Source organism: Cotesia typhae, unplaced genomic scaffold (genome assembly GCF_013202065.1).
Source record: "Cotesia typhae breed Kobodo isofemale line unplaced genomic scaffold, CoteBio_Ctyphae scaffold_121, whole genome shotgun sequence".
NCBI classification, from domain to species: Eukaryota; Metazoa; Arthropoda; class Insecta; order Hymenoptera; family Braconidae; genus Cotesia; species Cotesia typhae.
Genome location: NW_027423773.1, coordinates 3927306 through 3949972, shown reverse-complemented (window position 1 = coordinate 3949972; position 22667 = coordinate 3927306). Strand labels below are relative to the sequence as shown.

Below are 22667 nucleotides of genomic sequence, written 5' to 3'. Positions count from 1 at the left end.
TTACACCCCTAGGGAAGAAAAGTAAGAAATGTCTCAATAGTTCTATAAAGTAATTATTTTCGAGGATTAAATTATACGTGCGTATAAACAATATATTTTATTATCATTATAATTTCAAATTCTGTTTGTAATTAAAGCACAAGCTTCTCAACTGATCACACAGCCAGCAGATTGCTAATTTAAAATGATTCAATGTTGTTGATAGTTTTCGACTAGACTATAAATTTTGACGTTCAACCAACAATTTAAAGTGATCCGATATTTTTGCAATAATATTTTATATTTTTCATTGAAAATAGAATAGTAAAAGAAAAATAATAGTCTATACGTCAATTTTGACAATTATGTAAAATTTATGGAATTTAACCGCACCGCATCCTAAATAGCGAAACTTCGAAAAATCAGCGGTTAAAGGTATCATAATCCGAATAAAAACAGTTTCACTGTAAAAAAAAAATTGCACCATGCCCACGTTCTCAAGACTATTGAAAAAAAAATTTTTTTCCTTTACAAAAAGATATAAAATAAAAAAAAAAAAAACCTAGTAACCGATATAATTGTATATGATTTTTGGAAATTTACAAAAATTTTGTTGTAAATTTAAAAATAAAAAATAAAAATTTTGGAACGTACGTACTTAGTGTACTTCAAATTTTTTTAAGTCCTAGCTGATAGATCAATCGATAAAACAGAGTAAAAGCAATAGAAGCGCGCTCGGCGCATTTGAATTTGCGCGCTTAAATTGCCATCTTGAAAACTTGACAGCACTAAAAAAAATGTTGGTAGCATTGAAAATGAATTATAGAAATTATAGCGTGGACTTGTAATTCAAAAATAGTCGTTACACATTAGCCTTCGCCGTGTTTTGATTGTGGTCAGTTGTGAAAGAAAAACAGAGTAAATAAAACTAGTTAAATTTGTTTCTCAACGTTCATATGTTTTTATAAAAATTCTTACAAATATTGAATGAAACTATCTGTCATAAAATATCATCAAACTGTTTAATTATAAACCATGGAGCGTGCAAATTTATTCAAGAGGAAAAAAATAGCTTTTGTAAGCAAGGAGGCTCGTCTAGGCCGTGCTCTAGAAGTACGGCAAGAGCGAAATGACAAAAGAGCCCAACAGTTTAACCAAGTTCGCGCTGTGCCTGACGTCCAGGAAGGTAAGTTTCCATTTAGTCTTATTTTAAAAAATACTTTTTTTTTTAACCTCAAATTGATAATTTTTTACTTACGCTAGATGTTGGAGATGCTGGTAGTAATTTGGATCGGAGAAAGCGTCTAGAGCTCTGGAAAGCCCAGAAAAATATTAAAAAAAAAATAGAGGCTTCTAAAAAGAAACCCGCCTTCGTCGTCGGCGTGACGCGGCACAAAATTTACTCTCCCAAGTCTGCAGATCCTCCAATGCAACATTGTCATGGGAAAAAAAATCCTCCGAAGAAGCCTTCACCAGTAAAAAAAATTACTCGTGCTACTGCGAAGCGTCTAGCAGCGAAAGCTAAAGGTGAGCTTGTTCCTAAATCACCTCTCGCTCCAAAGTCTCCAGGTCCTGCTTGTAAAATAAAAACTCCAGGTCCAGTTAACAAAACAAAAACTCCTGGTAAGGGGAAGGGGACACCTTTGTCCAGTAAATTCAAATTTATCGCTCCTGATAATTATGTCTTCAAGCCACCACCGAGTATTGAGCCGATTCCTCTTCAAACTGAAAACTTCACCAAGAAAGACTTATCCTCCAGAATCTCAAAACTTATCGCCAGCTCGTTTAAATCTACTGAAAGTGAAATTGGTAAGAATTTTGGAGATGGTCTTCTGGTTAATGACAAAATTAAAAAATCAGAAGATGTTAGTTTGATGAAGAAATTTCACGGTGTTGATTCACAAAATAAATTGCAAGGTGATGGATCTAAATTAAAAGAAATACCAGGTGATGTTGAGCCGAAAATTCTTAAGGCGAGAAATCAATCCCAGTTTGTTGAAGGAAATATTGACGAAACACTTGATGCTAAAAAAGATTTAGAAAAATCTGAAAATATTTATCAAGAAGTAGATGCTAAAGTTTCTAAATCTTCGGCTAAAAAATCAAAAACTCCTCGGTCAAGGTCTCTAACTATCAGTCAGACTGAGTCTGAGTCAAACAAGTCTCAATTTAGTAAACTTGAAATAATTGAGATGAAAAATCAACACAATGGCGAGACACTTATTAAAGATTTAGAAAAATCTGAAGATATTTCTGAGGAAGTAAGTGATAAAATTTCAATATCTCCAGCGAAAAAATCAAAACTTTCTCGAGGAAACAGGAAATGTAAAATTATCAACAATCAGACTGAGGCTGAATCTGGAGATGCGCAAGAAAATAAACCTGATATAATTAATACGAAGATTCAATCTCAGGTGACGAATGAGGTTGATAGGACTGATACTCCAGAAGATACTGAAAAATCAGAAGACAAATTTTCAAAATCACCAGCTAAAAAAGCAAAACTTTCTCGACGAGGTCGGAGACCAAAGACCATAAACGATCAAATAGAGCCTGAATTAGACCAATCTCAACTAAGTGAGCCCGAAATTACGACGCCAAAAAGTGAAGCTGATGATGAAAAAGAAATTCCTTTCCTGGCAGCGTTGTCTCCGTACATAGTTACGGGTCGAGGAAACAGAGGTCGAAAGGAACAACGAGACCGCTTGCTGAACAATTCTTTCGGAGGAGAGATTCCCACCAAAGATACGGTTCAAATGCTGAACACTTCCGGGGAGGATAATATTAAGACTGCGAAATACTACAAACACTTACTGGAGCAAGAGACCAGTAAATTACAAGCTTTGTGTGACGAGTGGAAAAAAATAAGAGAAGAAAATCAGGGAGAGGAAGGGTATTTCATTATTCAGCAAGCGATTGGTCAATCCGAGCTATTGATAAAAAAGAAATTCGGGAGGTTCAGCCGTCTGGTTGATGATTGCGAGTCCAACAATCAGGAGTTGTTGGTAAAGAGCGATGATCTTCGTGGGTTCTGGGAGATGATGGAGCCGGAGATTAAAAACTGCTATGATCGGTTTGCGAACGTTGAGAAGCTAAAAGAGAAGAACTGGGTTGAAGATGAGGAGCAACTTCCAGTGGTCGAGGTCAAGAAGAAGGGCAAAAAGATTGTTAAGCCCAAGGTCCAAGGGAAGAGTAACATGAAGGCTTTTATTGAAGCAGCCAGGAAGAAAAAACTCCAAGCTGAAGCTTCGGCTGATAAAACTCCAGAGGGGAGGGTTCTCAGAAGCCGCGCTGCTAAAACTCCAGAAGTCCAGCTGGATAGTTCTATTAGTTATATCAATTCTCATCAGACTCCTGGGAAAAGTATTCTGAAGAAAAAGAAAACTGAAGTGAAAGATCTCAATAAATCGTTGACTAAAGTTAATTTTTCTATTTGTCAAGAAAATACTAACGTTGGTGAGATTGTTCAGAAAGTGGCCAACCAAGAAGCTGATAAGCCGTCGAAAGCTGCCAAGATGTTGATACAAAAACTCTTTGGGAATACTACAGGACTCAGCAATGTCAGTCGTGTGAATGTCAGGGCTGCCAAGGCTCAAATTAAGAAAGAGAAGGAAAACCAAAATGAATCCCCGGTGAAGATGCCCAAGAGGAAGTCGGGTCATAAATTAGCGGAGAAGGAAAACACCACTACTCCCAGTAGAAGATCTTCGAGGAGGAGTATGAGGCTTAATATTTCTGACGAGTGTACGGCTTGTTAACGGACGTGTCTAGTTTTTAATTAATATTAATATTTATTATTATTTTTCACATAAAATTATATGTATTTACATTTGAAAATTTAATGACTTAATTTTATTGATTTTTTAAATTAAGAATTAGAAATGATTTACTGAAAAAGTCAAAAGCGCAACTTTGTCTTATTTTAAAATTATTTTTTTAATAACCAATGATAAATTACATTAAGTAATAATTAATTTTATATAAATATATTCAAAGCAAGTTATTGCTTTACTTGATATTGACAAAAGCGCAATTTTTTTTCTATAATAAATGTTTATACCTAATTTATAATTTTTATTTAAATTTAGTTATTTACAATTTAAAATATTAGATCTTATTTATTACTTTGATTTTGATCTAGTCTTGAGCTGCAGTTCCACCTACGAGTATTACAATAAAATTATTAGACACATGATTACATGAAATTGGTAAGTTAATGGGTCATTCTGGTTTAAAATAAATTTGCTATTTTACATTTTTTGAAGGTACGTACAAGTATCTAAAAACATTGTGTTAAAATTACTAAGTGAACGGACCACTATAACCATATTATTTTACAATGCTTATATGAATTTTCAAATGAAAGAAAATCAAATTTTGAAGAAGGCTGAAGAAATTTTGTATAGTGCTAGCCATCTTTGATTGACTTTAGGTAAGACTTTTTCTTTTATTAAAAAAACTTTAAAAGCGTTTATGTCAGAACTAGGTTTTTCTCCGGAACCACTGACCCGATCTTAATGAAATTAAAACCACTTATTCTACATAATAGTAGCTATTATATCAGCTACAACCAAATCAAAATTTTAATTTTTACTATTTTTTTGAGGACTAAAAACTGTGAAAAAAAAAAAAAAAACCCTCTTTTTTTCAGTTTTTTGAAGTGAAATTTCTTTATTGACGTATGAGAGAAATTTATAGCAATGTAAAAAAAAAATCGTCACGATTTTCAATAATGCACCATGTTTTTTTTTTTTTTTTTTTTTAATCAAAGTTCAGTATAGCGACGTAAAGGATAAATCTAGTAAACATTATTAATTCTTAAAACAATTAATAAAATAAATCAAATTATAATTTAAAAATAAAATAAAACACAATCAGAAAATAAAAATATGTATACGTACATCTTTTTTTAATTATTCGTTTTTAATGATTTATTTATTCATTCTGAATTCTACAAAATCATTGCATGTCTACAAGATTAACTGTCATCATATAATTGTATTACTTTCAATAGATCATTCCAATTATTTAGTCATAACTTGTGTAATTGAGTAAGTTATTACATGAAATATGAATATTAAAGTTCGTAATACAATTTTTGTAAACTGATTAACTAATTTTTAGATTAAATAATGGCAGTCTAAATAATGACAACAATGATAATAATAATTATAATAAGAGCAATAATAAAATGAATTACTCATATTATTTGTATATATGCCTATAATACTAAAATAGCTTTAATTTAATACGGAAAAAATTTTTTTTTCTTTAGCCTTATCTACCCAATTTCTCTGAAATTATAAATAGTAAAAAAATGATTTGTCGTAAAGAAGTTTAACTTCTTACCTGTGTACTCTGGTACACATACATAATTTTTTTTTTTTTTAATGTTCATCATTTTGTCATTTATTAATAAATATTAATCTTTGTAGCTGATGCAATAGCTACTTATATATTGAAGGTAAATAATTTTGGTTTTTGTATTTTAGTTGAGCAATAATCAAGTTATCATGTAACTCAGCTTTATACGACCATTTTCAAGGAACTTCGTTCACCCATTGCTAATTCATATAAAAAATATGAAAACAAAATAAATTTAGATATTTTTAGTATTATTCAAGAGTGTATATGTTGAGCTGAATAAATTTACTTTTAATGTCTATAATACTTTTTGTGTAAAAAAATCATGAACATTAGCTGTTTTCGAGTCCGGAAACCAGAATGACCCCTTAATTTTTAATATTTGATTACTTACAATGCCAAAGTCTAACGCTGTTGTCCCTGGTTTTGTCTTCATCCAAAAATCGCTGGCCAGCACAAGTCGCCAATATAGGCAGCGTTTTGTGAGCACTGACTCCATTGATACAGTCATCCGATAATTTAACACTCCATGAGGGACAAAGATCTGTGTCAGCTGAGTCATCAAGGGTCCAAATTCTTGCTATTCCATCAGTACCACCCGAAATAATTTGATTGTTGTTGATGCAAAATTGTATGCGCTGATTAGTATCAGCTTGCCGTTTTTCGAACGAGTTCAAGATGATACCTGGGTTGCGTAAATCCCAGCAAATGAATTCATTGCTGCGTCTTACTGCTGAGTATAATTTGGTACCACAAGGACTGAATTCTATTTGGGTTACTCCGCTGTCAGTATTTAAGACACACAGAGGTCCATCTTTGTATAATCCTGGATAAATTAGATACTTTGTTTAGAATTTTTAATCAATAATTATAATAAGTAATATGATAAAAAATAATTTATAACATCATTAATAGTATTTTTGTTGATTGCATTAGATTTAATTCAAGTAACAGATCCAGTTATTGAAATTTGCAATTTTATTTTAATTGAAAAAAAATCAACTCTTATAATTTAATAAATATAATTTGAGTGATAAACTTAAAGATAATTAGTTTTTTGTGAACATTTTCATTTTTTTAATTAGATTGAAATTGCAAATGTTAAATTAGGCCAGTTTCAATAACTCGGTCTTTTACTTTACTTATTTCTTAGAAAATTTACTAGTGATTTCTCTCTCATAACTAAATTTAAAAAATAATTAGTAATATTTTCTTTCTAATTGCTAAATTTTTTAACCAACAAAATTTAGGACGTAAAAGATTAAAATTAAATGTTTTACTTTTTATTCAATGTTATAAAGTAAATATAAATTACTGCAACAATTAATCCAAAAATAAAGATTATTAATAAAAAAGTAAATTTATAAAGATCATCTATAATTAAAAGTTAAAATATCTTGAATAGTAAATCAAATATTATTATTGTAAAATTTGATCCAAATAAAAAAATCCAGGCATTTCAAAATATATAATCAGAATTATTATTCATAATAAATAATAATTGTTTTAGAATTTATTATTAAATAAAAAATAAAACATTTTATTATTTTTTTTTCTAATTCTGAATTTTATCAATGGTATGCTGGATAATTTTGATTAACGATATTAATTGTAAATAATAATTACCAATGCATTTAGAGTAAGTGCCAAAAGCGATTAACCCAGGCATTGCTGGATTATCACGGATACAACTTATGATCCCACGCGTATTCGAAAAGTCGTTTTTTAAGAATACATCGTTTATTTGTCTTCCAGGTCTGTTAGTGTCGAAGGATCGCAGCGCGTTATTAAATCCAGACCATATAATGCTACCAGACTCTGCGAATTGTACACTAACTGCTGCTTCGACTTCATCAACTCTGAAAAATATATGAGTCGATGTTTAGATCTTTTACAATAAATAAAAATAAAAAAAAAAAAAATATTTAAAATAGTAATAACAAAAAGATTTATTCAATTTTGTTTTCTTTTTAAATTAAGATTCTCAATTTTATAAAAAAAAAAAAAAAGGAACAAATTTTGTCTAAAAAAAATATAGTTGTTTTTAAATTGGTTCTACAAAATTTAAAATTCATCATCTACATAATTAAAAGAATAAAAAAAGGGTCTCTGATGTTATTTATATTATAAAATGAGTTGTTTATATTTAATTTAGTATTATTAGAAAGGTCGAGACCCGAATTTATGCCTTTTCAATGTTTTGTATTTTTTTTCAGCAATAGTTAATCTACTATATAAAAATAAGTCGGGTTTTCCTTCCTGACGCTATAACTCCAGAACGCACGAACCGATTTCCACGGTTTTGCATTCGTTGGAAAGGTCTCGGGCTTCGTGAGGTTTATAGCAAAGAAAATTCAGGAAAAATTTTATATACATATACATATAGGAGACTTTCTATAGATATAGTCACTTATCACGATATTTCTGGAACTATAAGACCTAGAGACTTGAAATTTGGCAGGAATATTCTTTTCGCCGAGTAGAGGTCAGCTAAGAACGGATTTTAGAAAATTCCACCCACAAGGGGGGTTGCAGGGGCGTTAAAAATGAAAAATTCCCGTTTTCAAACTATAGCTCCTATCGACTCCTAATTTGGTAGGAATCTTCTGTAAGAGATGTAGAAATAATCTATAAAAAAATTTTACGATAGTTCATCTCACAGGGGTTTGCGAAGGTGGATGTTAACATTAAAAATTTTTAATTTCCAAGCTATAGCTCCCATAGACTCCAAATTCTCATTTCAAATTTTTTTCTTCGTGTCAATTGTTATTCATTTTTGAAAAAAAAGCCACGCAAACATTATAATGATTGCACATTGTAAGTTACAATGAATATTAGCTGGAATAATTACATGGATAAAAAGTATATGCTAATTTGATGAAATTTGGAATTTGTGAAAGTCAAAACAATACTCTAATTAAATTTCAAGTTTAGACCTAAAAATACAATTCTATAAAATGCCCAGCGAAGCGGGCGGGTAACAGCTAGTTTATTATAATAAGGTTTTGAAGTAGTTATAGATAGATTCGAATTTCGCGATAAGCAAAATTTGTTTTATTATTTATTTTGTTATAGTATTATTTTTAAAGCCATTTTTATATTTAAATTTGGTAACATCAATAAAGTCATGGCAATAATTTATATATTTTCACGGTTTTATATTTTTTCAGAGATAGTCAATTTTTGATGTTGTTTTTGGAGGATTTTTCAGTAGTTTGTTGGTTTCATAAACTTGTTCCGTCACATTTGTCCATTAAATCATTTATTATTGATTCTGTGAAAGCATTATTATTTTTTAAATTTATCTCAAAAGTACCCAAACTATGTATAGTGTGATTAGAGATATCCAAAAATCATTAAGCTAAAGTTTTTTTATCCACAATTCGTAAACCTCAGCAGTCACATAGTGACCGCAGGTTGCTAATTATAATTATTACTGAACAATTTTAAGTTTTTTATGATAATAATTATAATATTAGCAATAAACGTAAACTTACTGATTATAAGCTCGATAAGTAGCACGCAGAGCCCCTGTAAAGGCATCCCATAAATGAATAGGAGTTTCTTTACTAGTACTGAGAAAACAACAAGTTTCAGGCTCCCAAGAGCTCATCCACGGGTACCAGCAAGTATCATAAACAAGACCTCCCTCTTTAACTTTAAACGCTGGATTCAATGGAGCCAAAGGCTCTATCGGCATTGATCCTGAATAAAGTTCTCGAGGTAGCTCGTAAACTCGGATCCTAAAATCAGCTGACGGTACCAAAAGACACGTACCATCCGGCGACCAGGAACATCCACGAGTCAGATTTTCCAACTCAGTCGCGGGTTCTTCTGCAACTGAGCAAATAAGCCGCGGTATCTGAGCCCAGTCATAGAAGTTTATTACCTCAGTCTTTTCAGCATCTAGAGGCTCTGAAACTTGGTCTGTTTTTTCTGAAGAAGTGAAGGAAATTTCTTCAGGTTTTGATTCTACTGAATCCTGCGGTTCAGATCCTTCTACTTTTACAGGTGCCAGTTCATCTGTAATTTAATTTTTAGATAATTATAATTAAAATTCATTTTTTTTTATACCGTGTTCAACAGACATCTGACAATTTTATTGATTTTTATTAAAAATCAATTATAAAAAAAAAACATTCTTTAAAAATTTACACTTCTAATTTGATCTTAATTTCTAGATGTGGAATTTTTTTATTATAATTTTTTCATGATTATTTAATTATTATAAAAATTCAAGAAATTGACAGATATTTTTTAAATTCAGCATCATTAATAATTCAGCATCATAACTAAACTTTCAAAAGATGAAAATTGTCTATGACATCAAAGTTATCAATCACTTAATCATTATTTAATTTTATTTAACAAATAAATTAGTTCCGAAAAATTATTCTTATAAAATTGCATTTTTAATTTTTTAAAATTCCTACATGTTAATTTTTTTTTTTTTTTTTCATTTTTTACTAAGGTAAAAGACCTAGTTATCGATACTGGCCTAGTTATTGACACTTGCAATTTTATTCTAATTAAAAAAAAAAAAACTCTAATAAATTAATAGATATAATTTTCAAATTATAAATTTCAAGAAAATGAGTTTTTTGAGAACATTTAGTTTTTTAAATAGAATAAAATTGCAAGTGTTAAACACTTAGACCAGTGTCGAAATCTAGGTCTTTTATTATGACATTGAAGTTGACAGATATTAAAAATTTTTTTAGAATTTTATAGCAATTAAATTATTATAAAAAAAATTAAATTAAAAAGTTTCACTTGTAAAAATTAATAAAAATCACAAGTGAAAATTTTCAGAAGCATTTTTTTATTGTAATTAATTTATTAATAAATTTTTTCAAATTAACAGCTGACGGCTTTCAGCATTATCTTTTACTTTATAATTTATCTGTACAAAAGTTCCTTAAATCATAAAATATCTGCTAAATTAATTTTCATAAATTTTCTGACCTGTTTTTTCACTACTGTTTATTTCAGACTTATCAATGACTTGGCTCGGCAAATCTAAGCTGTCGACAATTGTCGATTCTCCAACATCCGGTGACGGTAAAATTTGATCAGTGACCATTTTTTCGCTGAGTAATTCACTATCCATTGTTTTTTTCTGTTAAAACTTGATTGTTGATTTTTATTTATTTTAATTTAAAAATCATTTTCTACCTGTTGTTTACAAACAATCACGAATCACACTTGTTACTTACTCCAACTTTTAACTTTAATTCAAGGTTATGTCAAGCAATAGAAGCAATAAGCTCGCCGGGTATATAAAGACGTCTGAAATAATTTTTTAAACTTTTGCGCTCTTTTAAGTTCCAAATTCTGCCGCTCTGTCGCTGTCAAACTCTGAATCCAAAGTAAAATGTAAACAAACATTGCCGGTGAAAAGTATTGTTATTGTTGTTGTTTTCAAAAAACAATTAATATATTAAAAAATTTATAATTAAGTGATTAATAATAATCATAAGAAGTTAACAATGTCTCAATTCACAGACCTTGAAGTGAAACAAGAAACTCAGAATGTTCTTGAAAATATCAATGAGATGACTAAAAAAATGTAAGTAATTTATAATAATTAATAGGATTAATAAATTGAGTATGAAAGAAGCAAATAGATAATTTAAAAAAATTAATAAGTAATTTTAAACTCAACGATTGTAAAAAATTGATGAAAATTAATTTAGCAGATACTCAATGATATTAAGAATTTTTGTAACAAATAAATTACAGCAAAAAAAAATTTTAAATGCAATTTTTAATGAATAATTTTTTGGAACAAATTTATTGTTAAAAAAAATTAAAAAATGATCAAGTGGCAACTAACTTTCATGTCATAAAAATTGCCGAAACAATTTTTTTAAATTTCTAAGATAAAACAGAAATTAATAGACATTTGTCAATTTTTGTAACAATCAAATTATTATAAAAAAATTTTAGTACAAAATTTATATCCAGAAATTTAAAAAAATAACAAGTATAAATTATTGAAAAATATTGCGTTTCATAATTTATTTTTAATAAAAATTAAAAAAACTGTCTAATCAGCTGATTTCAGTATCTTATTTCTAAGTGCACTTTTTTAATAATATTATTTTTGCACTAATGAAAATTAAATTAGCAGACATTTGGAAATTGTTAAAATTTTTCTTATTGAAAAAATTATTACAAAAAATTGAAGTTAAAATTATACATGTAAATTGTACATTTGAAAAATTATAAGTGCAATTTTTAATGAATATTTTTTTAGTTATGATGTAATAAATGCAAAAAATTAATAAACTGTCAAACGTCTGCTGATTTAAAAATCATTTTGCAATAAGTGAATTGTTTATAAATTTAAAAAAATTTTCCGACGTCTGCTGAAATAATTCTTATTAAATAACTTACTTTCATAATTTTACTCTACATTAAATGATTAACCTATTTCAGCAAAGCTGAATTTAAGTTAATTAACCAGCTGATTGACTCAAACGGGCAGCTTGGAAAATTAGCTAACGAGGCCAATCAGAAATTAATTAACCAGGCTCAGCAACTTGGAAAAAAAGTTACTCTTGATGCAGAGGATTCGGATGAGGTTGGAGGTAATCACGAGCTCAGGTCTTCCATCGATGCTGTGACTCAAAAATTGATGGCAATTATGGAAAATTCATGATTGTAATTTTTGTGTAAGCTCATATCGACTTTTGTATCAGTTTATTTTTTTATTAAAATATATTTATATTAGTAATAAAAATCTTTGATAATAATTATTATTACAGATAATTAATTTATAATTTGGATTCCGTCAGCCAGTTAAATTTTTGTGCTCTACGATCAGCAAAAGGATTTATCATAATATTTATGAGGCTCGGTGAATCTTTTTCCTGAAAAATTTTATTCGTTAATATCTATATCTTAATCACTATAATTTCTTACACTTTTTAAATGTGGAATTTTTTTTTGTAATTTACTTAAAAAAAATTATCAGATGTCTTTTAATTTCAGAATCATGAATAATAAATTTTTTTTTTATTTTAAAAAATCAAAATTCTATTCACCTTCAATGCACTTGAGATTGCTGACTTGATATCATCAACAGTCCTACAGAAATATCCTTTTTTTCCAAATAGATTCATCATGTTTTCATAATGAGTTTCAGCCGTCAAGCAATACGGCGGGGTCCTAAAAAATGAATTATTCTGCATTGTTATTTATTTCGAGTTACTAATGCAAAAAAGTCGGATACAAAATTTTTTTTCTCTAATCAACTTTTGACAATAAAAAAAAATATTAAGCCCAAAAAAGTGTTTATAAAAAAAAATTCATTTATACACTACTGGAAAAAATTAAGGGATCAAAAAAAAATTCCAAATTTTTCGGTAGTTTTCAACAGGCCGTAACTTTGAGAGAAATGGTCGTACAGGAAATAAAAAAAAAGAAAATTGTAGTTCCAAGTGTCTAGTTTTTGGATTAGATCTTCAAAATTTTGTAGCCTCCGCGGTTTCTGAGTAATCGTAGAAAAACCAGCAACAAAAAAATTCTCAAAATTTTTTTAGTTTTTTTTTGGTCTACGGGCGTGGAACAAATTTTTTTAGCTTAACCACTATAAGGAGCGGATACTTTGTTCATTTAGCTTTAATTTCTTTTTTTAAACACCCTGATATGTCCACTCCTCGCTGAGATATCGGTCTTCAAATGGAAAAGGATCTTTTTGTCTTTGATTATCGATATCTCAGCAACCAATGATCGCACAGAAAGTTAAAGGTGGGTTTCAAGAACTTGAATGAATTCCCTTAACGACTGTCCATTGTTTTTTCGAAAAAAATTTTTTCTTTCCATCACATGAATTTGAAAATGCAACAAAAAAGGGCTTTTAGTGGTTTTTGGAAAATCAAGCGCTGGATCGAAAATATTGAGGAAACCACTAATGTTAAGTGTGCCTTTTACAGTTCAATATGTCCACAAAAACCCTACAAAGAATCAAATTAATCCAGCCAGCCGTTTTTTTGTTTCACTTGATCGAATTTTTGAAAAAATTAAAGGATCAGGTTTTTGCTCTGAAAAGCTCATAATTTTTAAAAATGAGAAAAAAAAATGGTTTTTTCGAGCTTTTTCCACATTTTTGTTCCAGAAAGTGCTTAAATTGAAAAAAAAAAAAAAATTTTTTTGAAATTTTTTCTCTTGAAAAGTTTAAGAAAACAATTACCGCCGGCATTAGCGTTATCCATAGCGTACCACGTGGAGGTCGCACGGTCGGATTTACGCTTCTGTGTGTGTGTGTGTGTGTGTGTGTGTGTGTGTGTGTGTGTGTGTGTGTGTGTGTGTGTGTGTGTGTGTGTGTGTGTGTGTGTGTGTGTGTGTGTGTGTGTGTGTGTGTGTGTGTGTGTGTGTGTGTGTGTGTGTGTGTGTGTGTGTGTGTGTGTGTGTGTGTGTGTGTGTGTGTGTGTGTGTGTGTGTGTGTGTGTGTGTGTGTGTGTGTGTGAGGTATTTCAGGAGAATTGAGACCCGGTGGCTCGTCAGTTCCACCGTATTTAATGACTTCAAAGTCATTCTCTGAAGGTTTTTGTTGGTTCAATACCGGGTATTACCACCCCTGTTTTCAATAACGGCTCTCAAACGTTCAGCCATGTTTATGCAGACGGTAATTTGAGGCTGCGGAATGGTATTCCAAATGTGCTGAAGAGCGCGCTCCAAAGCAGTTAAGTTCTGCAAATTTGGATACTCTCTGCGCAACCGACGGCCCATTATGTCCCAAACGTGCTCTATGGGATGGAGATCTGGACTCATTGCTGGGTGTCGCAACAATGTGATGTCATGCCGCTCAAAGAAGTGCCGGGTATTGTTGGCTGTGTGTGGACGTTCATTATCTTGCATCAATATGAACGACCTCAGATGTTGTCGTCTGCGCAGAACAATGGGCCTTAAAATTTGGTCGATGTAACGTCTAGCTGTCAAATTTTCGCGTACAATTACCAAAGGTGTTCAACGACTGGACGGACAAAGTTCTGGCGAAAACGTTCTCCACGACGGTGCCAAACGAGAGGACGTCGATCGTTGCCATACAGATTAAAACGAGACTCATCAGTGAATAAAACATTTGTCCATTCCCTCAAGTTCCAATTTCGATGATCGTAAGCATACGCTAAACGAGCTCGACGATGTCTTGCTGTCAACAGGGGTACACGATTAGGATGTCGTGTGTGTAACCCAGTTTCACGAAGACGGTTAATGATTGTTCGAGAGCAAATGTTTCGCACTTGATGCCGTCGTCGCTGTTGCTGTTGTTGTTGCTGTTGTCTGCGATTGGGGAAGTTTCGAGCGACAATATTCGCATTGACAAAAGGTTGTCGTCGAACTTCTCTAACAATTGTTCGATCATCGCGGGCATTAGTGACTCGATGGCGACCTTGTCCGGGGCGACGATGATATTGATTCGTCTCTTGGTATCCGGTATAAGCTCGAGATACGACATATTGACTTACACCCATCCGGATAGCAACTGCATGTTGAGTGTAACCTTCGTCGATAAGAGTCACTAACCGAGCGACTTCCACCTCCGATAAATGTCGTCTAACCATGATTAAGAATCAAAAGTCAGAAATTTTCAATTTTGACCAAAAATTAAAAAAATTTTTTTAGCGCAGAGGGATTAGTTGTGAAAAAACTGTTGAATGAAGCGATTTGCTAAGGATTCACAAAAAGAAAAGAAAAAAAAAACTCCGAAAAGCGTATGAAAAAAATCGAAATTCGATTGGGGGTATTAACTTTTTTTATTAATTTAATTAAAAGGAGATCAGTAGAATCAAGGAATGCAGCGGTGGAAAGGTGATAAAAATCACTGGGCGATGGTTTTTTGAGTTTCCTTAACTTGTTAAAAAAAAAATTTTTCCAAAAAAAATTTTTTTTTTTTATTTTTTTTTTCGAAAAATTTTTTTTTTTGAAAATTTTTTTTTTTGAAAATTTTTTTTTTTTTGAATTTTTTTTTTTTTGAAAATTTAAGCACTTTTTGGAACGAAAATGTGGAAAAAGCTCGAAAAAACCATTTTTTTTCTCATTTTTAAAAATTATGAGCTTTTCAGAGCAAAAAACCTGATCCTTTAATTTTTTCAAAAATTCGATCAAGTGAAACAAAAAAACGGCTGGCTGGATTAATTTGATTCTTTGTAGGGTTTTTGTGGACATATTTAACTGTAAAAGGCACACTTAACATTAGTGGTTTCCTCAATATTTTCGATCCAGCGCTTGATTTTCCAAAAAACCACTAAAAGCCATTTTTTTGTTGCATTTTCAAATTCATGTGACGGAAAGAAAAAATTTTTTTTCGAAAAAACAATGGACAGTCGTTAAGGGAATTCATTCAAGTTCTTGAAACCCACCTTTAACTTTCTGTGCGATCATTGGTTGCTGAGATATCGATAATCAAAGACAAAAAGATCCTTTTCCATTTGAAGACCGATATCTCAGCGAGGAGTGGACGTATCAGGGTGTTTAAAAAAGAAATTAAAGCTAAATGAACAAAGTATCCGATCTTTATAGTGGTTAAGCTAAAAAAATTTGTTCCACGCCCGTAGACCAAAAAAAAAAACAAAAAAAACTTTGAGAATTTTTTTGTTGCTGGTTTTTCTACGATTACTCAGAAACCGCGGAGGCTACAAAATTTTGAAGTTCTAATCCAAAAACTAGACACTTGGAGCTACAATTTTCTTTTTTTTTATTTCCTGTACGACCATTTCTCTCAAAGTTACGGCCTGTTGAAAACTACCGAAAAATTCGGAATTTTTTTTTGATCCCTTAATTTTTTCCAGTAGTGTATTTTCTAACTTTCAAAAACGTTTTAAATTTAGGTGAGTTTTGATAAATTAATTTTTTTTTTAATTTTGGCATGTTTGCTTCTCAAGAGTCTTTTTGTTTAATTTCTAATTCTTATAATCAGAAGTTCAGAACGTTCAATTAAAAAAAAAAAAAAAAAAAAAAAATTATAAAACAGAATTAAAAATTTTTTTTATTTTCCAAGCGGCATAGATTTTTTTTGTCAATTTTTTGTTGAATTTAAATTGATGATTATTAGTTTTTGACTTCTTGTTGAGTAAAATACCAAAAAGTTAACATTTTTTGTGATGCTTGAGATATGCCTTTTTTGCTTCAATTATTTTTTTTTAATTTTTCCATTCGAAACATTTTTAAGGAGATTGGAGCAAAAATAAATTGGAGCATTAAGAAAAAAAATTCTTGAATTTAAAAAAAAAATTTCTATTTTAAAAATGAAATATTCTGAACTTCTCGCTATAAAAATTGAAAATTAAAAAAAAAAAGTTGATTTTATAAATTAATAAATAATTTAACTTACACATCAGTTGGTTCACCCACATCTTGAATCTGCTTAAAAGCTTCTTTTTCAAGTCCTCCATAAATACCGTTATTATTAATAACTATTATAATCACAGGCAGCTTGTACCTAAACATAGTCTCTATTTCCATGGCAGAGAACCCAAAAGCACTGTCACCTTCAACACACAGCACTTTCTTATCAGGTTCACTCTCTTTGCAGTACAATGCAGCAGCTATAGCAAAACCTAGACCAACTCCCATGGTCCCAAAAGTTCCAGCGTCAAGTCTATGCCGAGGTTTAATGTTGGCTAAAATAGTCCGACCTATATCCATGGTGTTAGCACCCTCTGAGCAGATGATACAATCTAAAAAAAAAAATTTTACATAATTGTTATTGTAATTTATAATTTATAATTATAAGTGGAAAATTTTTAAAAGCAATTTATGTAAAGAGACCTTTGGGAATAATCTCTTGGATGTTTTTAAAAACTACGTAGTAGTTTAATGGAACAGAGGTGTCTCTGGACATTAATTCGACGACTTTTTTATTCTTCTCGCCGTTGGATTCTAATTTAAACCACCAGTCGCTCGATTTATTTAAATGAAACCCTCGTTTTTTAAGGGATGAAGTAAGTAAGTCGATTGTTGGTTTTATGTCTGCTTGAATCGCTACTCTGGATGGTATTGAATTGTGGAGTTCTTCCGCACAGATTTCTACCTAATTTTATTAAAAATAAAAAAATTAGTAAGTAATTTAATCTTAAATTTTCTATCAATCTAGAACTTAATTTTAAACTATAAATTATTCTATTTTTTAGACTTTGAAGTTACCTGAATAACTTTAACTTGAGGATCAAAACGCGGTGGCCGTCCAAAGTGTAACATCCAGTTGAGTCTAGCGCCTACGAGTAAAATTACATCAGCTTCTAGCAGTCCAGTAGTCCTTGCACTTGCTACACAGTGATCGTCATTGTCATCAATGACTCCTTTGCCCATTGGTGTTGGAAGAAATGGTAAATTTGTTGATTTTATTAAGTTATTTAGTTCATTTTCTGCCCTACAATATGCTGCGCCTAAAAAAAAAAAAAAAAAAAAAAATCATAATCTACATAATTAAGAAAATAAGGAAAATTTTATCCCAGTTTATTTACATGGGTTTTTTTTATTTATAATCTGTAAATCTCGGCAGTCGCATAGTGATCGCAGATTGCTAGTTATTATTATTATTATTTATGAAATTAGACTTTGTAAATATATGATCTGTAAATATATGACATCTGTAAATATATAAATAAAGACATCTGTAAATATATGATCATTGATTAAAAAATTGAGTATTAAGAAAATATTAAAAAAAAAAAAATTACTTCATAAATTAAAAAATTTGAAACTTTTTAAATATTTTAGATGTTTAAATTTTAATTAATTACATACGTTTATTAAAATTATAAATAATTAAATATTTCAATAAAATTGAAAAAATATTAACTTAAAATTATTTTTCAAAACTCTAAGAATAATAATAATAATAATAATAATAATATTAATAAATTTACAGAACCTTTTCCAATAATCACCAGAGGACGAGCTGCATTGATCAGTAGCTCAGCAGCCTCATCAACAAGACTTGGATCTGGAAAAGCAATAGGTGGATCCGGACATCTTAAAACTTCAACAATTTTACTTTCTTCGACTTGTTCCTTGAGCAAAGTCGCCGGCAAATCAAGGAACGCGACTCCAGGTCTTCCATAAGTCGACAACCTAACAGCTTTTTCAACATGCTGTGGAATAAGACCCGCTGACGGAGGTCTGGCTGCATATTTACAGTAGGGTCTGCAAGCTTCTACTTGCGGGTACTCTTGAAACCCGCCGATTCCTTCGTGGTCTTCTGGACACGATCCTGCTAGAACAATCAACGGCCTTTTACCCAAGAAAAGTTTGTATTGTAAAGTTAATTGACATTCAATTGGTTGGAGTAGAACCGGGTAATTGTTTATTACCAGCAATTAATCTGGGCGTTCGCCATCCCACCGGTGACGTGCAGCAATCCCGGCCCGGAAACACATAAAACAACTGCTGGTTTTCCTGAAAATGTTTATTTCAATTAATTAATCATTTGATTGTGTGCTCGGTAAGCATTATTTATTTTAATATATTGAATTTGCTTTTTAATGCGATTATTTTATTGTGAAAGTTAATTACTCGTTAAATAGCCGTAGGCTTGGGCAGCATAGCAGGCGGCCTGCTCATTCCTAAATCCGAGGTATTTTAATCCATTAGCTTGGAGTGACATTGCTAATTCAATTACCGGATGACCCATTATACCGAAAACGTATGTCAGTCCCTGCAAAAATTTAATTAGATATTTATTATTAATAAGCTATTATTAGACGAATTAAATTGTTTAATAGTATTAATATCATTATTATTATTATTATCATCATCAGATTATGATACAGATATCTGACAATTTTTAACTTTATTTAAAATATTTGAAGAAAGTTGAATTGATAATTTTTTTTTAATTTCTACGTGTAGGATTGAAAAATATATTTTGTCACTATAAAATTCTTAAAATTTTAAGAGGTCTATTAATTTTAGTTTTATCATAAATAAATGTGTCTAATTTAGAATTTTATTGATTTCCGAAAAATGAACAGATGTCTGATTTTTAAAAATCTAAAAGTAACTTTAAACTTTAACATTGAAGAAAAAATTTTTAAATTAAACTGTGTTTTAAAAAATTTCAAAGTCTACTACTATTATTTTATAAGTAAGATCATTATTTATTAATCTATACTCAGAAAAATTTTTTGCAATATTTAAAAAAAGATTTTCATTCTTTGAGACTTAAATATTTGAAAATTTTTTGTTAATTTTATAAAAAAAATCAAGTTTTAGTTAAAATTATTATTATTATTTGACAGTTCTGACAAATTTTTATGCTATTAATGATAAATTATTTTAAAAATTTTGACTGAAAAACTTGTTATTGTTATTATTTGAAAATTTCAAATTTTTATAGCAAAAATAATTATAATTTAACCTCTTAAACAATAAGTAATTTGTTTAATTATTTAGAAACTGTCCACTATACCCGAAACAACTCATGTCAATAATTTATTAAAGTGAGTATACCTATGGCACGCCGTTTTACTTTTTAAACTCATAATAAAATAGTTGTCATAATAATTCATCAAAAAGACCAATTCCATAATAATTATAACAATTCCATGACAAATCGTACCGAGATATTATAACATCGTATTTTTTTACTTTATTAAATATTGTGCGTAAGTAAAATATTTACAAACTATGTATACATATTGAAAATTGTGTGCATTTTTATTCTTTAACATATAATTAGTTATTTCATAAGAAAAGAAACAATTATTTTGATTTATGTGTAATATATACGTTGAGTATTTATTTAGAATGTACAATTTCCAATAGGCGAATATTATTGATGCTGCATCGAATTTTATTTTTGTTTGTAGGAAGTGAAATAATATGACGATTTTATAATTTCAAGTATCGTCCAATAATAACTAAATATTTCAACGATATAAAAAATTAATGGCTTTAAAATTATGTACATAATGCTAATTCCTTAAATTTTTAACTGATTCTAAAGAATTATAACTTATTGTTGAAAAATTTTTTAATGTTATTTTTGAAGACATCCAAAGTGCTAAAAAATCTATATAATTGACCATTAAATTTCTGTATCTAGTAATTTTTTTTCACATTATTAAATAAGCAACGAAAAATAAAAAATAAATTACCAGAGAAAATTTTATTTCATAATGAAATATGAATAAATTTTTATAAATCATGAGCTTAATTTCATATTTATTCATGATGTTCTATCATCATAAAAATTCAGCAAGTACACTATAACAAAATATTTAAGGAATTATTTTAACTGTTTGAATTAATAGATAATTCGAAAAATTATTTTTATGGACAGTTACGAATGATTTCATGAATTAAAATTATCAATATTGATAATTTTAATTGCTAACTTACAGATCGACTTAATTATTGTGTAATATTTTTTGATAGTTTAAATAAAATTCAATTGATTTCCATGATTTACTATTCTGTTGTTTTGCTTACATAAATTTCCAATGATAAAGTATTTTTTCCGTCATCGCACTAATTATTGTGAAATTTTTAATTTATAAATTTCTGGAGCCCTTATCAATAAGAATAATTAATATAACTGAAAGCATATGAACTAAAAACATTACTGCAAAAAATAACTGTACAAGTTATTTATTATATCAATCATAATTCTGGTATGTAATTATTTGGATAGAGAATTATTGAATAATAATATTAAAATGCTCTATATACATGTAAACATAATCTCAAAATTCATAATTATCATTATCAACAAAATATCAATTAATCAATTAAAATTTAAATGATAAAAAATTACATGAAAATAGGATAACTTATCATCTAATAGTGATTCTTTTGAGACTTTAATGATCAAAGTTACTTTTTTTGATACAATACAAAATTGAAACATAAGTTTAATAAATTTATATCATATTCAATGATGATTAATATTTGTATATTATATTTTAAGGGACTGAATTAATTTTATCAGCTTAGTGAAAATTTAGCTTCAATAAAATTCAGAAAATTTTTCATAGAACATATTTAATATTAAATAATAAAAATGTGTTTGTTTTTTTGTACCATAATTTCTAAGATGACGAAAAATTTTTATCTATACTCAACAACGTAAACAAAATTTACTATGATATGTATGACATCAGCAAATATGCCTACAGCTAAAAATTCCAAATAAAAATTGATTTCTGCCTTACAAACATGTCAGAAAAATTGTAAAAAATAATATCTTAAAAAATGAAAAATGCTCCAAAACCCTATGTTTCTATATGCTGATGGAATTAACATTATCAAAAGTGAAATAAAAATAGATTTCAAAAAAATTATGTCAAACATAATTCAAAAACAGTAAAAATATTAATTATAATTTAAACCTTAGGTAAAAAATCTTAACCTTTAAAAAGTAAAACGGCGTGCCATATATACCTGTTGTTTTAGGGACTCTGCCATAATTTGATTACCATCCTTCATTATAATTTAATTATATTTTATTGGAGTTGACAGATTAACACGAACTCTGTTTATAAATATAAACTTTCAGATAAACTAATCATAAAAAATAGATTTTTACTTTCAGTTTTATAATAATTATTATCCAGTATTCAATAATAATCAATAATTAGCAGAGATTGTGAAACGATATTACGAAGTAAGAATTTTTATGTGTCATTTATTATGACTGATAACTAAGGTTGAAGTACGACTGTTCACTATTATTATAAAACAAATATATATCTGTATATATCGAGTATATTCGTGAGATCGTGTGGGAATTTCAAATGCTAACACCAGTCGATTATTTAGGATTTTACTTTATTCGAGGAGAAAGTTTACTTTATTCATACCAATCGAACCGTTATAACAGTAGAAATTTAATCAACATAACTACGATTGAGGAGAAAACTTTGATCAAAAAATTAAAACTTTATTGATAATTAATGATCATAAATAATTATTTAATCCTGAAAAATTTCTTGATTCTTAAAGAGATCATTCTGGTTTGTGATTTCTAATAAAAAATTTTTTTGAGATTTTTAATGATAAATTACATTAAATAATATTAATTCTATGTATATAGGAGCTGTTCTATAGATAGATTGACTCATCACGATATCTCTGGAACTATAAGACCTAGAGACTTAAAATTAAGTAGGAATATTCAGTAAGAAATATAGAAATAATTTATGAACGAATTTTACGATATTTCACCCCACAAGGGGTCGCGGGGGTGGGTATTCACAATGAAAATTTTTAATTTTCAAACTATAGCTTCTACAGACTCCAAATTTGGTAGGAATTTTCTATAAGTGCAAAAATAATTTATGAACAAATTTTACGATAGCTCACGCTACAGAAGACTG

At 29.2% G+C, this 22667-nt stretch overlaps 4 protein-coding genes across 4 annotated transcripts; 2 read left to right on the top strand and 2 right to left on the bottom strand.

Annotated features, from left to right (window-relative positions):
* Positions 1-842: 842 nt before the first annotated feature.
* Positions 843-3851, top strand: LOC141533595 (uncharacterized). The gene is made up of 2 exons (XM_074252566.1): positions 843-1165; positions 1243-3851. Exons 1-2 carry the CDS (start codon positions 1015-1017, stop codon positions 3735-3737), a joined length of 2646 nt encoding a protein of 881 aa, XP_074108667.1. The 5' UTR covers positions 843-1014; the 3' UTR covers positions 3738-3851.
* Positions 3852-3890: 39 nt separating this feature from the next.
* On the bottom strand, positions 3891-10589 carry Wdr79 (Telomerase Cajal body protein 1 homolog). The gene is made up of 5 exons (XM_074252568.1): positions 10309-10589; positions 8841-9366; positions 6970-7202; positions 5738-6169; positions 3891-4139 (listed from the first exon to the last, which is right to left on the bottom strand). Exons 1-5 carry the CDS (start codon positions 10451-10453, stop codon positions 4117-4119), a joined length of 1359 nt encoding a protein of 452 aa, XP_074108669.1. The 5' UTR covers positions 10454-10589; the 3' UTR covers positions 3891-4116.
* A 112-nt stretch (positions 10590-10701) lies between these two features.
* Positions 10702-12253, top strand: LOC141533598 (uncharacterized). Its single transcript, XM_074252570.1, has 3 exons — positions 10702-10912; positions 11785-12020; positions 12114-12253. The coding sequence occupies exons 1-2, from the start codon at positions 10833-10835 to the stop codon at positions 12005-12007; spliced, it is 303 nt and encodes a 100-aa protein (XP_074108671.1). The 5' UTR covers positions 10702-10832; the 3' UTR covers positions 12008-12020; positions 12114-12253.
* Positions 12032-21997, bottom strand: Hacl (2-hydroxyacyl-CoA lyase). Its single transcript, XM_074252567.1, has 9 exons — positions 21733-21997; positions 18865-19006; positions 18663-18747; positions 18224-18582; positions 17494-17735; positions 17119-17380; positions 16682-17027; positions 12393-12516; positions 12032-12218 (listed from the first exon to the last, which is right to left on the bottom strand). Exons 1-9 carry the CDS (start codon positions 21775-21777, stop codon positions 12123-12125), a joined length of 1701 nt encoding a protein of 566 aa, XP_074108668.1. The 5' UTR covers positions 21778-21997; the 3' UTR covers positions 12032-12122.
* Positions 21998-22667: the final 670 nt, after the last annotated feature.

What these genes read in the sequence shown, in the direction of transcription:
- LOC141533595 (XM_074252566.1), top strand. Translation starts at nt 1,015, where the DNA reads ATGGAGCGTGCAAATTTATTCAAGAGGAAAAAAATAGCTTTTGTAAGC. An exon ending in TGTGCCTGACGTCCAGGAAG is followed by an intron (nt 1,166 to 1,242) that starts GTAAGTTTCCAT and finishes TACTTACGCTAG; the next exon opens with ATGTTGGAGATGCTGGTAGT.
- Wdr79 (XM_074252568.1), bottom strand. Translation starts at nt 10,453, where the DNA reads ATGGATAGTGAATTACTCAGCGAAAAAATGGTCACTGATCAAATTTTA. An exon ending in AAACAGTAGTGAAAAAACAG is followed by an intron (nt 9,367 to 10,308) that starts GTCAGAAAATTT and finishes ATTAAATTACAG; the next exon opens with ATGAACTGGCACCTGTAAAA. An exon ending in CAGCGTTAGACTTTGGCATT is followed by an intron (nt 4,140 to 5,737) that starts GTAAGTAATCAA and finishes TAATACTCGTAG; the next exon opens with GTGGAACTGCAGCTCAAGAC.
- Hacl (XM_074252567.1), bottom strand. Translation starts at nt 21,777, where the DNA reads ATGAAGGATGGTAATCAAATTATGGCAGAGTCCCTAAAACAACAG. An exon ending in CAGAGTCCCTAAAACAACAG is followed by an intron (nt 19,007 to 21,732) that starts GTATATATGGCA and finishes AAATTTTTGCAG; the next exon opens with GGACTGACATACGTTTTCGG. An exon ending in GTGGGTGAACCAACTGATGT is followed by an intron (nt 12,517 to 16,681) that starts GTAAGTTAAATT and finishes TTCATTTTTTAG; the next exon opens with GACCCCGCCGTATTGCTTGA.
- LOC141533598 (XM_074252570.1), top strand. Translation starts at nt 10,833, where the DNA reads ATGTCTCAATTCACAGACCTTGAAGTGAAACAAGAAACTCAGAATGTT. An exon ending in AATGAGATGACTAAAAAAAT is followed by an intron (nt 10,913 to 11,784) that starts GTAAGTAATTTA and finishes AACCTATTTCAG; the next exon opens with CAAAGCTGAATTTAAGTTAA.